General features: G+C 44.2%; 1 protein-coding gene and 1 long non-coding RNA gene across 2 annotated transcripts in view; one reads left to right on the forward strand and one right to left on the reverse strand.

Annotated features, from left to right (window-relative positions):
* Nucleotides 1-13,758, reverse strand: part of COL4A2 (collagen type IV alpha 2 chain) — a 161,899-nt gene that overhangs the window by 2,999 nt on the left and 145,142 nt on the right. Inside the window, exons 38-47 of the mRNA XM_069883456.1 lie at nucleotides 13,637-13,744; nucleotides 11,676-11,747; nucleotides 11,184-11,309; nucleotides 9,116-9,232; nucleotides 6,596-6,757; nucleotides 6,370-6,468; nucleotides 5,531-5,677; nucleotides 4,826-4,942; nucleotides 3,807-3,998; nucleotides 2,451-2,737 (exon numbers count right to left, since the gene is read on the reverse strand). Coding sequence (XP_069739557.1) covers nucleotides 2,451-2,737; nucleotides 3,807-3,998; nucleotides 4,826-4,942; nucleotides 5,531-5,677; nucleotides 6,370-6,468; nucleotides 6,596-6,757; nucleotides 9,116-9,232; nucleotides 11,184-11,309; nucleotides 11,676-11,747; nucleotides 13,637-13,744 — 1,427 coding nt within the window. The remainder of the gene's footprint in view (nucleotides 1-2,450; nucleotides 2,738-3,806; nucleotides 3,999-4,825; nucleotides 4,943-5,530; nucleotides 5,678-6,369; nucleotides 6,469-6,595; nucleotides 6,758-9,115; nucleotides 9,233-11,183; nucleotides 11,310-11,675; nucleotides 11,748-13,636; nucleotides 13,745-13,758) is intronic.
* On the forward strand, nucleotides 5,269-11,854 carry LOC138735488 (uncharacterized). The gene is made up of 2 exons (XR_011339727.1): nucleotides 5,269-5,813; nucleotides 10,615-11,854. It is a non-coding gene; the product is annotated as an uncharacterized lncRNA (long non-coding RNA).

A 13,758-nucleotide genomic window follows, 5' to 3' on the forward strand; every position in this document is an offset into this window, starting at 1 on the left:
AACAGCGTGAAGAACTCTGATCCTTGGCTGCTCTTGTATCTGTTGCTGAGGTTTAGATAGTTGTTTTTTAGAAACAAACAAACAAAACAACAACTCCCTTTCTGCAAAAGCCCCAACCCCAATGCTGCAGCCTTCCGGTTGTCTTACAAATTTGCAAGATTCACTAAGCTACCAAGTTCAGAAGCAAAAACTGCTCTGGTGTTCCCCTATGAGAACAAAGTTGGTAAGAAGCAGCATGAATTACTCTAGCTCTAAGACCTTTGCAGGTGGAGCTAGAAAGCAGTCTGTAAAACCTGCCATGCAGTTTGAGCCCTGGCTTGGGAGCAGACCAGGTTGATAACCTCAGGATGAGCATTGGCTACGCTCAGTGTGCAAGCTCCAACTCTGTGCCTATAATATAGAATGAAAGAATGGTTTGGGTTGGAAGGGACCTTAAAGATCATCCAGATCCACCCCCCTCTGCCATCTCTTCTTGTACTGACCATGGCCTTTTGTCCTTCTGCAGCTGAGAGAGCTGGGGTTGTTTAGCCTGGAGAAGAGGAGGCTGAGGGGAGACCTCATTGCTCTCTACAACTACCTGAAAGAAGGTTGTGGAGAGGAGGGAGCTGGGCTCTTCTCCCAAGTGACAGGGAACAGGACAAGAGGGAATGGCCTTAAGCTCTGCCAGGGGAGGTTCAGGCTTGACATCACGGAAAAAAATTTTCATGGGAAGGGTCACTGGGCACTGGAACAGGCTGCCCAGGGAGGTGGTTGAGTCACCGTCCCTGGAGGTGTTTAAAAGAAGGGTGGATGAGGTGCTGAGGGACATGGTTGAGTGTTTGATAGGAATGGTTGGACTCAAACACCCAGTGGGTCCTTTCCAACCTAGTGATTCTATGATTCTACGAATGCTTATACCCTCCCTACTTTTTAGGCTGCATGACAGTGAAGTGCCCTTGCTACATGAAATCTTAGTGACTTCAGAGTCTGTCTGGGCAGGAGTCCATGATGACTCCCATCATGATTGTGCCTTACCCAGGGGAAGGAGGTGACAAATTTAAGCCAAGGAAGTAAACCAATATGTACTCTGAGATAACCACAAGCATGCTGAACTTCTTCCATAGTTGCCTGAGCGTACACTAAACCCTTCATTTGCTCTGAATGCTAGCTGGGAAAATGTTCCCTGTTCTGCTGCTGGCAGGCTTTGTCCTGGCAAAGGGTTCTTGCTAAGGTGACAACTTTGTTCTTAACAATGCTCAGTATTTACACAGGACTTCACAAATATTTAATTAATCCTTGTGAAGTAACTATGAGATTGGTATCAGGACTTTTTATAGAACCAAAAGAAAGGTCAAACAGGGCTGGTCAAAAATGTAGCCTGCCTTTTCTCAAAGTATATTTTTATATTGTAACTAAATGAAAAACATGAGATTACCTTATTTTCTGAAAAAATTAACTTTCTGGCTTTTCACAAACAGTCTGCAGGTAAGATTGACTGTTGTTCTACTGTGGTGTTTTCTGGAAGAGAAATCCTGCATTTTTTCCTCAACCTTGTTTATTTCAGCATTCAGTCCAGTCTTTAATGAGTTATCAAGACAGAACCCTAGAATGGCTCAGTTGGAAAAGTTGTTGAAGATCATCGAGTCCAACCATAACCATCCACCACTACACCATATCCCTGAGAACTTCATCTACTTGTCTTTTAAATACCTCCAGGGAAGGGGACTCAAAGACCTCACTGGGCAGCCTCTGCCAGTGCCTGATAATCCTTTCAGTGAAGAAACCTTTCCTGATATCTAATCTGAACCTGCCCTGGTGCAACTTGAGGCCACTTCCTCTTGTTCTATCACCTAGAAGTGATAGATAGGCCCTTCAGTAGGTCTTCCACTGCACACCTAGTGCTATAACATCACATAACATCACATTTCCTACTGATAATATCACAAGATCCAGGAGATCTATAAGCAATTGGGGATATAAAGCTCAGGTCCTGTAGGCATTAAAGACACCACACTGAAGATTAACCTTAAAAAGGAGGCTATGTCTCTTTCCAGGCTAGGTGGAAGACTTCAGCTTCTAAATCTTTGACAAAACATCAGTGATTTTAAGGTTCCTAAAGAAGGAACCTAGTGATGTACATAATTACAAGTCCCAATCTTTAGCTGTGATAATGTTTTGTGGGCTACTGTTGCACCTCACTGTAATTTTATTTGCTAATCTGCAGCTGTCCTTTTGTTCTGCTCTGAAGCACTATCTTGTACATAAAGCACAGCTATTCTGACAAGAGGCAATTTCCTCTGCAATTCACAGAAATCTTGTTTCTCCTTTTCTCCTTCCTAGTTTTGTATTTCCTTGGTTTCCCGGTATGATTGACGGTTTTGATGTTGCTGACTCTAAAGCAGAACAGCCTTCCTAGTAGCTACGACTCAAAACCCAGCGCTGCGCAAAATCTGATACTGGATAATAAATACCATAAGGAAGGAATATCCGATCCACAAACTGCGCCAGCCTTCAGGGCAGTGAGGAATAGAAGCTTCTTGACTATGGACAGCAATTGCCATAGCTGGGGCCTCACAAACCGAGCAGCGACTGATGTATGGCCTAATGTCTTCTTCTGCCACTGGCATCATTGGAAGAGGAGCTGTAGTTGACAGCCAGTAGGATTTATCATTTCGATTTGCATAATAACAAATATCCCCAGGGTTACAGTAGAGGAATGGCATAGTACTAAAACGAGCCAAACATGAGCCGGCCAGCCCTGTTAAAAAAAGAAAAAAAAGAGAAATGAAGGTTATAATTTTCATAGAAGACAAGGCGTGTTTTTAGTTTCCTGCTCCAAGCACGTGCCAGTAAAACTCTGCAGTTTCATTGGCTTTACAGTTCCCCTCAAACATCACTAAGGACTTGCAGGAACTCTTTCAAGGGCATTCTGTGAAGACATACAATTTTTAACTTCTCGTTTTCATAGAATCGTAGAATCACCAAGTTGGAAAAGACCTCTTGGATCATCGAGTCCCACCATTCCTACCTGCCCCTAAACCATGTCCCTGACCAAAGCACCTTTTTGGTGCTTCCTAAGCCGACTGAACATGAGCCAGCAGTGGCCCAGGTGGCCAAGAAGGCCAATGGCATCTTGGCTTGGATCAGAAACGGCGTGACCAGCAGGTCCAGGGAGGTTCTTCTCCCTCTGTACTCGGCACTGGTGAGACCGCTCCTCGAATCCTGTGTTCAGTTCTGGGCCCCTCACCACAAGAAGGATGTTGAGGCTCTGGAGCGAGTCCAGAGAAGAGCAACAAAGCTGGTGAAGGGGCTGGAGAACAGGCCTTATGAGGAGCGGCTGAGAGAGCTGGGGGTGTTTAGGCTGGAGAAGAGGAGGCTGAGGGGAGACCTCATTGCTCTCTACAACTACCTGAAAGGAGGTTGTAGAGAGGAGGGTGCTGGCCTCTTCTCCCAAGTGACAGGGGACAGGACAAGAGGAAATAGCCTCAAGCTCCGCCAGGGGAGGTTTAGGCTGGACATTAGGAAAAACATTTTCACGGAAAGGGTCATTGGGCACTGGCAGAGGCTGCCCAGGGAGGTGGTTGAATCACCTTCCCTGGAGGTGTTTAAGGCACGGGTGGACGAGGTGCTGAGGGACATGGTTTAGTGTTTGATAGGAATGGTTGGACTTGATGATGCGGTGGGTCTCTTCCAACCTGGTGATTCTATGATTCTATGATTTTAAGCCTGTTTGTTGAAGTCTCAGCTTTCTCTATGTTCCTTTTTTGGTTTTTTTCTTCCTTTTCAGAGATGGAATCGAGTCTGCTACCAGCAATACCTGCACGTACCTAGGTCCTGGTTGTGTGCTTTCTCTTGTCCTTCAAAGTACAGTAGACTGTATCCACTCCAGAGTTTCTTCATGCCAACGGGGCACATTGGCTCTTGCTCAGACTGGCTGTGCTTCACCAGCAGGTAGCCCATGTTCACGCTGCGACCCGGCATGCCTGGCAGCCCGGGGCTACCAGGGCGGCCTGGCTGACCTTAGAAGGGGGAGGGTAAAGAAATAATACAACTTAGTTCCCACAAATGCTTTCATGCTGGCTGACATTCCAGCTAAGCTGCTGACGAACAAAGCTTGATTGCCTGATGCCTCTTCTTACAGTAAGTTATTGTTAGAAGAAGTGTAGTTCTAGGATTAAAGCAGTTGATTTTGGAGTAGATTCGTGCTGGATCAGGTTCCCTGGTTTCTAAGATTATGGATTTCACTATCAGAGGCAGAGTAAGTCCCATACAAGTTCTGATGAATTTGAGCATACTTTGTACAATACAGATGAGCGTATTTTCCTTTAAAACATTTTCTTAGTCCAACATTAACCAATGTTTTTTTAATTGCTTGCATCTGCTTCATATGGTTATAACCATGCTCTGCAAATACCTTTTCTTTCTGTGTACATAGCTAATTAATATAGTTAATTGTTCTGCTCTTTGATTAGATAAGGACACAGGTATTTCCTTTACAAATATGTTCCCCATCACCTCTCCAAATATCACCTCCCAACCATTCATTTCCAGGGACGTAACCACTATTAAAACATGAGGCTGAAATACTTGGAGACAACCAATATGAAAATACGCTCAGATCAAACCAAACTCACTCACGTGAGTGGACTGACATCTGCATCTATCAAAACTTATTCCAAAAATATTGCTTTAAGATAACTCTATTAAAAGTTAGTTCTCCCTTGTGAAGAAGCTGTGAAGAAACTCTCTCTACATTCCTCCTCCCCATCCAGTTATGTAGTGACTATAGAAAAATTTGTGGCAGTGAAATAGGAAGAGGGAAGAAGTGCTGTGGAACATCTCTTACCTTCAAATCCCACCGGACCCTGAAACCCTGTTGCTCCTTGTTCACCTCTGGGGCCGGGAGGAGCTGGGATGCCATCCCTGCCTTGGAGTCCTGGCCCTCCAGGTGAGCCTCTGAAACCTTGCACCAATAATAGTTATAAGTGACTGCAGAGATATCAACATGCTACCTGCCTGGTAAACATGCTCTACTTGCATATGTTTGGTGCCAGGTTTACCAATTTACACTAAAGGCAAAATCTTGTGGTTCTTGCTCAGGCAAAGAACACTGACTTCACTGGAAAAGGCTGCTGGGATCGAGACTACATGAGCCCCACAATCCTCATCTTTCACTCATGCTACCATCATGCATCTCTGACGAGGCTAGTCAGATCGGGTCCACACATCACTAACGCTACGTTCCCTGGGTTGATAGCACTTTCACAAGGATGTGCACCGTTCCATCAAAGATGTTCAGTCTAGATTTAAGTGAGATTCATATTTAATGTTGCTTTGGCTATATGAGTGTTGTTGAAGCACCTGTTATGCTTTTGTTCTGAACGCCAGGAGGAGGAGGAAAGCCAAGCCCCAGCTTTGAAAGACTGAGATTTGACTTTCCTTTCTGACTTAACAGAATTTAAAGTAGAAGAGAGCCAAAGCAGTGCTCAGCTCTGGTGGCCTCATTCTGCTAAGGGAAGCTGAGCTTTCACTCCGAGTGTGTGATTACTACCTGGATCGCCTGGTGGACCCTGAGATCCCATATCTCCTGGGCTTCCTTGAGGTCCTATATTTCCATGGGGACCTGGTGGACCTCGCTCAGCGACCAGCCTTGGAGGAAGAGGGGGCACCCCAGGAGAGCCTGGAGGGCCCTGAAACCCTGTGATTGGAAGGAAGATAAGATAGCTTGATTAATAAAACCACATATATTTTGCTTAATGTGCTTTCATCTGCAGATTTGCTGGTGTTCCTTGGCTGCATATGAGAGGACTGTGGTCTGCAACTCACCGCCTCAGGTACAGCAGCTCTATTTATTATATTGGCAAAATGTGTGTGAGTATGGGGAAAGCACAAAGATAATCAGAAGGAAATAAATGATGCTACTGCTCCTGTGCTTATGGCACAAGAAATTAAAAGCTCCCCCCAGATATCCAACAGCTGTCTGAGGGGCAGCACCATGTCTTAGTGTGCTTCTGGAGACACAAGTAAAGGATGGCACAGACGGAGTGAAGGATTTTAAATATCCGTTTCAAAATACCCAGTATATCTACTCAACAGGATTAGTTTATATCAGGAATTTATTTTTTTTTAACCCCAAAAGTGGCTCTGAATTTGGAGTTGACACCTCATGCGAAATAAATTCATAAAGGCAAAAAGCTGACTACTCATGGTAAATTCAGGCACTTGTCCACTGGAATTTGCCAGGGGTCACACAGAATTACGCAGGCTGGTGCAGACTCTGGTTCATGCAGCCCGACTCCTGCTTGGAGCACGGCCAGTTAGGTCAGGCTCTGTGAAGCTGCAAAATGAGTCGTTTAGAAACGAGTCATGTGTCTGACTGCACATACTCACCAGTCATTCCTCTATCCCCCTTGGGTCCGGTGGGTCCCAAATCACCTGGCAATCCTGCTGGGCCCATAGAGCCGATGACACCTTGTTCACCCTTACGACCTTTAATGCAAAATGACAGGTGGCATTACTACCTTTCAACACAGATCATGTGAGTGCAAAAGTCATGTTGTTAAAGCTTAGGAGGATCCCCTACCCCGTGGCTAAAATCAGCAGTTCCCATCCTTACCTTTTGGTCCAGGGTACCCAGGAATGCCCGGTCTCCCTGCTAATCCAGGATCACCTCTACTTCCTTTTGGGCCGATTTCTCCACTCACACCTGGTTGTCCACTTTCTCCTTTTCTTCCTGGTGGAGCCGGTATTCCAGGCTGCCCCTGTAGTCCTGGATAGCCTGTTGAGAGTACATACAGGTTGTAATCTGTTTATATTTAAGACCTGGGCACAGGGGAAAATAGCAGTACTATTTAACTGTATCCCATCAGGTTTTATTTCCTTTTCCCTTCCTTTTATTTTCCTTTAAAAATGGGGAGCTAATGCTTAGCTTATTCAGTGCTCCTGCTTCCAGGCTGGCATGCCCTTCTGCTGCAGTGGCAGAGGAATTGCAGCACAAAGCTTTCTCAAAGCAGTGTCATCTCAAGGGGCTTGCTGAGATACAGCCTTAGATGAGTTATCCCTTCCCCAGGAAATGTCCCATTTCACTGTGTGCCTCCCTCCCTTACTCCCTCTCCAAGTAACTAGAGAGGAATCAGACAATAGCAAGCACCTGACTCAGTGCCAGGTGGTAAACAAGCCAAAGACTTAATGTTCTGAGTATCTTCGTGCTTCAGTTGAACATCTGGATCCTATTGATCATGCTGTCTTGGGAATTATGGGAACAGCTTCTTTTTCCAGAATGACACACTGCCTGAGGCTAAACCTGGCAGGTTTCTGTTTAGTTACCTCTGCTGCCTAAGAAGTCATTTGGACGTTGTTTCTGAGGAGAGATGGACTTACTAACTAGGGCTTCATGGGGCATGTCTCATGCTGCCTGTTGAAGTCAGATCGCATGTGGATATGAATGCAAGATGCACATGGCAAAGTAGAATCATGGAATCACTAGGCTGGAAAAGACCTTTGAGATCCTCAAGCCCAACTGTACTTGTCCACTACTAAATCACATCCCTAAGCAGTTCATCTACCCATCTTTTAAATACCTCCAGGGATGGGGACTCAACGACCTTCCTGGGAAGCCTCTGCCAGTGCTTGATAACCATTTTGGTGAAGAAATCTTTTCTGCTGTCCAGTCTGAACCTTCCCTGGTACAACTCGAGGCCATTCCCTCTCGTCCTATCGCCTGTCACTTGAGAGAAGAGACCAACACCCACCTCGCTACAAGCTCCTTTCAGGTCATTGTAGACAGTGATAAGGTCTCCCCTCAGCCTCCTTTTCTCCAGACTAAGCAAGCCCAGTTCCCTCAGCTGCTCCTGTTCCCAGTCTCCTAACTGCTTCTATTCTTATTTTCTTATCCAGTGATTGCCTGGGGAGTGGGAATCCCCATGCAGTTGGGCCAGCTAAGGCATTTTTTCCATTTGGAAACCTATATATTTTGTTGGTATTTAGCTAGTTTGCCTGTTGTTAAGTTTTTGCTAAGCTTAAATCAGAGTTTCTGTGCATCATATAAAGATGATCGTGGGACACCTGCAACTTCTGTCACAAGCTCTTCACAGTGGCACTACATTTTGAAACGACTGTGCAGTCCAATAAGCAACGGGTATGTGAAACTAAATATAGAGAGATAAGGGGTGGTTCTTTCATATATGTGAGAGAAGCAGGCTCACAGAGTGGACTTGTAGAGAGAAGAGCTAATATGTCCCAATGTAGCTTATTTTGCATGGTAATTTCTCCTAGGAAATATTTGTAAGTCACAGAATCACAGGATACTTTGAGTTGGAAGGGACCTTAAAGATCATCTAGTTCCAACCCCCTTGACATGGGGAGGGACACCTCCCACTAGATCAGGCTGCCCAAGACCCTATCCAACCTGGCCTTCAACATTTCCAGGGGCAGCCACAACTTCCCTGGGCAACCTCTTCCACTGCCTTATCACTCTCATGGTGAAGAAATTCTTCCTTATGTCTAGTCTAAATCTGCCCCTCTCCAGTTTATAGCTATTTCCCCTCATCCTATCACTACAAGCCTTTGTGAACAGTCCCTCCGCAGCCTTCTTGGAGGCTCCCTTTAGGTACTGGAAGGTCGCTCTAAGATCCCCTCGGAGCCTTCTCTTCTCCAGGCTGAACAAGCCCAACTCTCTCACCCTGTCCTTGTACAGGAGGTGCTCTAGCCTTATTTTTTTAAATGATTACAAAAATATTCAACCTGGCGCTTCTATGATTCCGTATACTTGGAAGTCTGCCACAAACCTCAGATTTTAAAGTAGTAAATTAACATAACGCTTCTGAAAAGCATTAAGAGAATTCTGGAAGATTAAATCCATTATTTGCATGAAAATCACACCCTTCCATCAGGACAACCTGGAGGAACTGCCTTTTGCTTTTATTACGTCTGTCCGTATTATCTCATGTACCATTAGTTCTGTTCAACTTATTCATGCACTCTAGTGCTGCATTTAATGAGGATATTCTACTGATCAAGATCAAAATAACAGTGACTGCTGTTGCTAACCCAATCCTTAATCTTCTATTGTTGTCTGAGGGCACAACCTTGTCCTTAATCTTTCATTGTTGTCTGAGGGGAACAAGGCATGAATTACCTGGCACTCCGTCTAGACCTGGGGAGCCTTTATCACCAGGATATCCTGATATATTTGAAATCCCAGGAGGCCCTGGAAATCCTTCCTGCCCGGGTATGCCAAAGGGTCCTGGGAGTCCTGAAAGGAAGAGAAGAAATAATCAATACAGCAAGGAAAAGGCACAAATGCAATTCTAAGAACTCACTGTAGAGTAAGTACAAAGAATGGGATTTTTAAAACGCAAAACACCTGCGTTTCCCACTGATTTTTTTAATTTTTTTTTTTTCAGATGATTTTGTGGAGGTTTTTCTTAAAAGAACTGTTACAAAACTCTCTGGATAGCTAATTACATATCATTGTGTGGAATGCTAATAATGTTGTGTCTGCCAGGTAAAATATTATTTCAAGATAGCATGTATTCAAAATATCCTAAGTATTTTGAAGCAGATAAGAAAGCAACTTTGTTCGCTTGTGTCCTGAGGTATCAGGGGTCACAGACACTTGAGTTTTTTGGGGTCAGTTAAAACCAAAAGTCTGAGTCCAAGAAGTTCTGTATAGATGAAAAATGTGAAATGGCCAAAAATGTGGCTGACCAATAACAGATTATTCTTTGAAGTGGATTCAAGTTGTTAGGAAGCAACAACCTCCTTTTCGTTCATTCATTTAAAAAAATAATACTTAATTCTGACAAAGAAACATGAAGGAGATGACTGGAACAGCTGTTTCTTACAGGGCTTGATAATAAATCTCTGGATGGTGTTTGAGAATGCACAGCATGTTAGTAACAACAAAGTGTAACATAAAGTAATAGGAATGAGCCTTTGAACCAAGTAGGCAAAGGCAGTCAGGTTTTATATATATAGAATCATAGAATGGCTTGGGTTGGAAGGAACCTTAAAGATCATCCAGCTCCAACCCCGTTGCCATGGGCAGGGACACCTCCCACTAGTCCAGGCTGCTCGAGGTCCCATCCAACCTGGCCTGTTCCAGTGCCTCACCATGCTCATGATCAAGCATTTCTTCTTAATGTCTAATCTAAATCTTTCCCCTTCCAAATTAAAGCCATTCCCCCTTGCGCTGTCACTCCATGCCCTTGTAAAAAGTCCCTCCCCAGCTTTCTTTTAGGCCACCTTCAGGTACTGAAAGGCTGCTCTAAGTTCTCCCTGAAGCATTCTCTTCTCCAGGCTGAACAACCCCAGCTTTCTCAGCCTGTCCTCATAGTAGAGATGCTCCAGTCCTTGGATCATCTTTGTGGCCTCCTCTGGACCCATTCCAACAGCTCCATATCCTTCTTATGCTGGGGATTCAAGAAATGGACACAATACTCCAGATGGGGTCTCACAGGAGCGGATTAGAGGGGCAGAATCCCCTCCTTCGTCCTGCTAGCCACGCTTCTTTTGATGCAGCCCAGGATACGGTTGGCACCTTATATATCCCAATCCTTAATCCTTTTAGGGCCAAAATATTGGAAAGCTTTTTTAAAAACTATTTGTAATTAGTTGCTTCATCCATTACATCAGTCCAGTGGCTTCCTGGTGGAAGAAGAATTGGTGGTGAATCATACTGAGATAATTGCAGCCCGCTACATCAAGTTGGTCTGAGCCAGAAAGCCGCACGCTGACTCTACATGAGGGATGACAGCACAAATGCAGCACTGTGAATGGGAACAGAGCCCAGCAGGATGGTCACGCGTTGATGTACAGTGACGCTTTCAGAAGAAAGGTAAACACTGATGGATTTGCAACACAAAAAAAAAGAAAGAAAAACCATATACTTTGTGTAACTGGAGCATCATTAAAAATATTTTGAGAGCTGATGAGTGAGAGTAGCCTCTGGCATTTGTGCTGAGCTCAGTGGGTGCTACAAGATGCTGCTGCCGTGGCTGTACTGGAGGGACTGGCTTGGCCAGCACTGGGCAATACAAATCACTGTTTCTGAGCCAGAGCTGGCTGAGCTGCAGCACTAAGTCCAAACAGTGCCCTTCGCCACATTGGGTGCTCTCCTATACAACACCATCACATTTTGTGGCATCTGTAACACCCACAGCTGAAGCAAATAATAAGCAGATCCCATTCTATGGAATACAAACCTGGAACACCTCTGTCTCCCTTCTGACCGGGAGGTCCTTGGCTGCCTTGCACTCTGCTCGGCTCTCCTGCTTCCCCTTTGTCACCCACTGGACCTGGGAAACCTGCAGAGCCGTAGCCATCTGGACCTGTTGTGGAATTGTTCAAAATAAAGAAGAAAGCTGGAATGTTTCCACATATAATAATGTATCAACATGCTAACATACATGTATAAAAATGGCTCAGTGGAAAAAAAAAGGCTTTGAGGCTTTAACATTATGAGATGAAGATAATCATGATTTGAAGTTGTATTCTAATCCATCTGTGTGGCAGGACAGATGTATGAACACATCGGGTATGAAGTTGGTTGCCAGAGCCCACATTACCGAGGCAAATTCCATGTTGGGCTTTGGATGATATCATGAAGAAAGTCACATTGCGCAGATATCACTGACCAGACTTGCAGCCAACACAATATTGTGCCTATGTGAAGGCATTGTAAGAGTCTCACTTACCTGGTGATCCTGGTAAGCCCTTAGTGCCTGGTAAACCATGCAGTCCACTGATTCCTCTTAAGCCAGGAGAACCTGTTGTAAAATGACACTCATGATTATCATAATAGTTTCTATGAATCTGCATATAATCCTAGGCAAAAACCTCAAAATCCTTCAATAAATACAATCCTGTATTAAAATCTTGTCTGTTATAAGCAAATTAATTCATTACAGTAAGCTTACTATGAAATACACCACACCATGGTTTTATGACTGGTAAATTTTCTTATTATCCAATAAACTAATTATGAAATTTCTATTTTAAATATCTCCAATCCATCTGGTTCCAGTCTTACTACCACAATTTTGTTAATAAACTTTTATAGGTTTCCAAAATCCTCAAACCAAGACACTTATGGTATAATTTTAGGCTCTAAAATAATAATGAAGCTCTCTTCAGGAGAAATTCATTCTGTGTCATTTAACAAAATCAACAAAACCCTAATGAAATGTCTAATAGCTGTCGCAGGGAAAATTTATTCCATTTATTTGTACCTGTCAAAGTGTTAAGCATGATGTCCAAGCTAGACAAGTATCTCTAATCAATGACAAGAGCTCTGGAGGACAATTCAACCTTCACAAAACTAACTGTCTCTCTTTGCTTTCTACAAGGGCGGCGTTCATAACTGTATTACAGAATCACAGACTGGTAGGGTTTAAAAAGGACCTCTGGAGATCATCTAGTCCAACCCCACTGCAGGTTCACCTAGAGCGGATTGCACAGAAACATGTACAGCTGAATATCTCCAGAGAAGGAGATTCCAAAGTCCCTCTGGGCAGCCTGTTCCAGTGCTCCATCACCCTAACAGTAAAGAAGGTTTTCCTCATGATCAGGTGGAACTTCCTGTGCTCCAGTTTGTGCCCATGACCCTTCGCCCTGTTGCTGGGCATCAAAATGAGTCTGGCCCCATCCTATTGATGCCCTTTCAGCCTTTCCTCATAAGAGAGATGCTCCAGTCCCCTGATCATCTTCATTGCCCTCCACAGGCCACTCACCTTGTCTTTTTTGAGCTGAGGAACCCAGAACTGGACACAGTATTCCAGATGGGGCCTCACCAGGGCAGAGTACAGGGGATTACCTTAGGTTTGATACAGATTCAGACAGCCTAAACTTACTAAAAGCAGGGCAATTTCAGGCTGTACTGGAGAAAATGATATGCTTGCTTAACGTATTTAGGAATTAGGTGACAACCAATAAGATTCTGTATCCTGTGATTCAAAGAGCTTCATTTTAAACTGTCACCTGTATTTTGGTAGTAGAATTCTGTCTGAGCCATAAGGCATTTATCCTTAACACTAGACATTGGATCATAGAATCATAGAATGGTTAGCGTTGGAAGGGACCTTAAAAATCATCCAGTTCCAACTCCCCTGCCATGAGCAGGGACACCTCCCACCAGACCAGGCTGCTCGAGGCTCCATCCAAACTGGCCTTCAGCACTTCCAGGTCACAATTTTTAATAACACTGTAGGTCAAGTTTATTGTTTGCGATCTAATGCCACTTTATACTATTCTGTATTATTATTATTATACTGTATAATAGTGGATATCACTACTCTTGGCTGCATTTTAAATATTTTTGGAGAGCTTTTTTGGTTTTTTTTTTCCTTTCCCAGCTGTCATGAAAAACGAAAACATTTCCTGAGAACTACTTTCTGCTTTGAGAGAGGTCATCAGCAGTTAAAGTGAGCTCAGTAGACACCAGTCCTTCAGAAGCCATAAATCAGAAAGCAAGTATGTGGGTCTTCATTAAGGCACCTGGACTGGAATAAATATTTACTAGAGGGGGGCTCTGCCACTCTGAGCTGCAAAAAGCCTTGTTCTTGTTCTTCTTTTTCTTGTTCTTGTTCTTCTGCACTCTAGGGGAACAATAGCAAGTGCTCACACTGAAATGATTAAATAGCTGGAGTTGTATAAATACCTGGTTGTCCTGGTAAGCCAGGCCAGCCGGGAGTTCCCTTTTCACCTTGAGATCCAGGCTCTCCGGGGCTTCCTTGCTGCCCAGGGGGGCCAACAAGTCCTGGCAAACCTGCACGACAATGT

The sequence above is a fragment of the Phaenicophaeus curvirostris genome, chromosome 1 (genome assembly GCF_032191515.1).
Source record: "Phaenicophaeus curvirostris isolate KB17595 chromosome 1, BPBGC_Pcur_1.0, whole genome shotgun sequence".
Classification (NCBI taxonomy): Eukaryota; Metazoa; Chordata; class Aves; order Cuculiformes; family Cuculidae; genus Phaenicophaeus; species Phaenicophaeus curvirostris.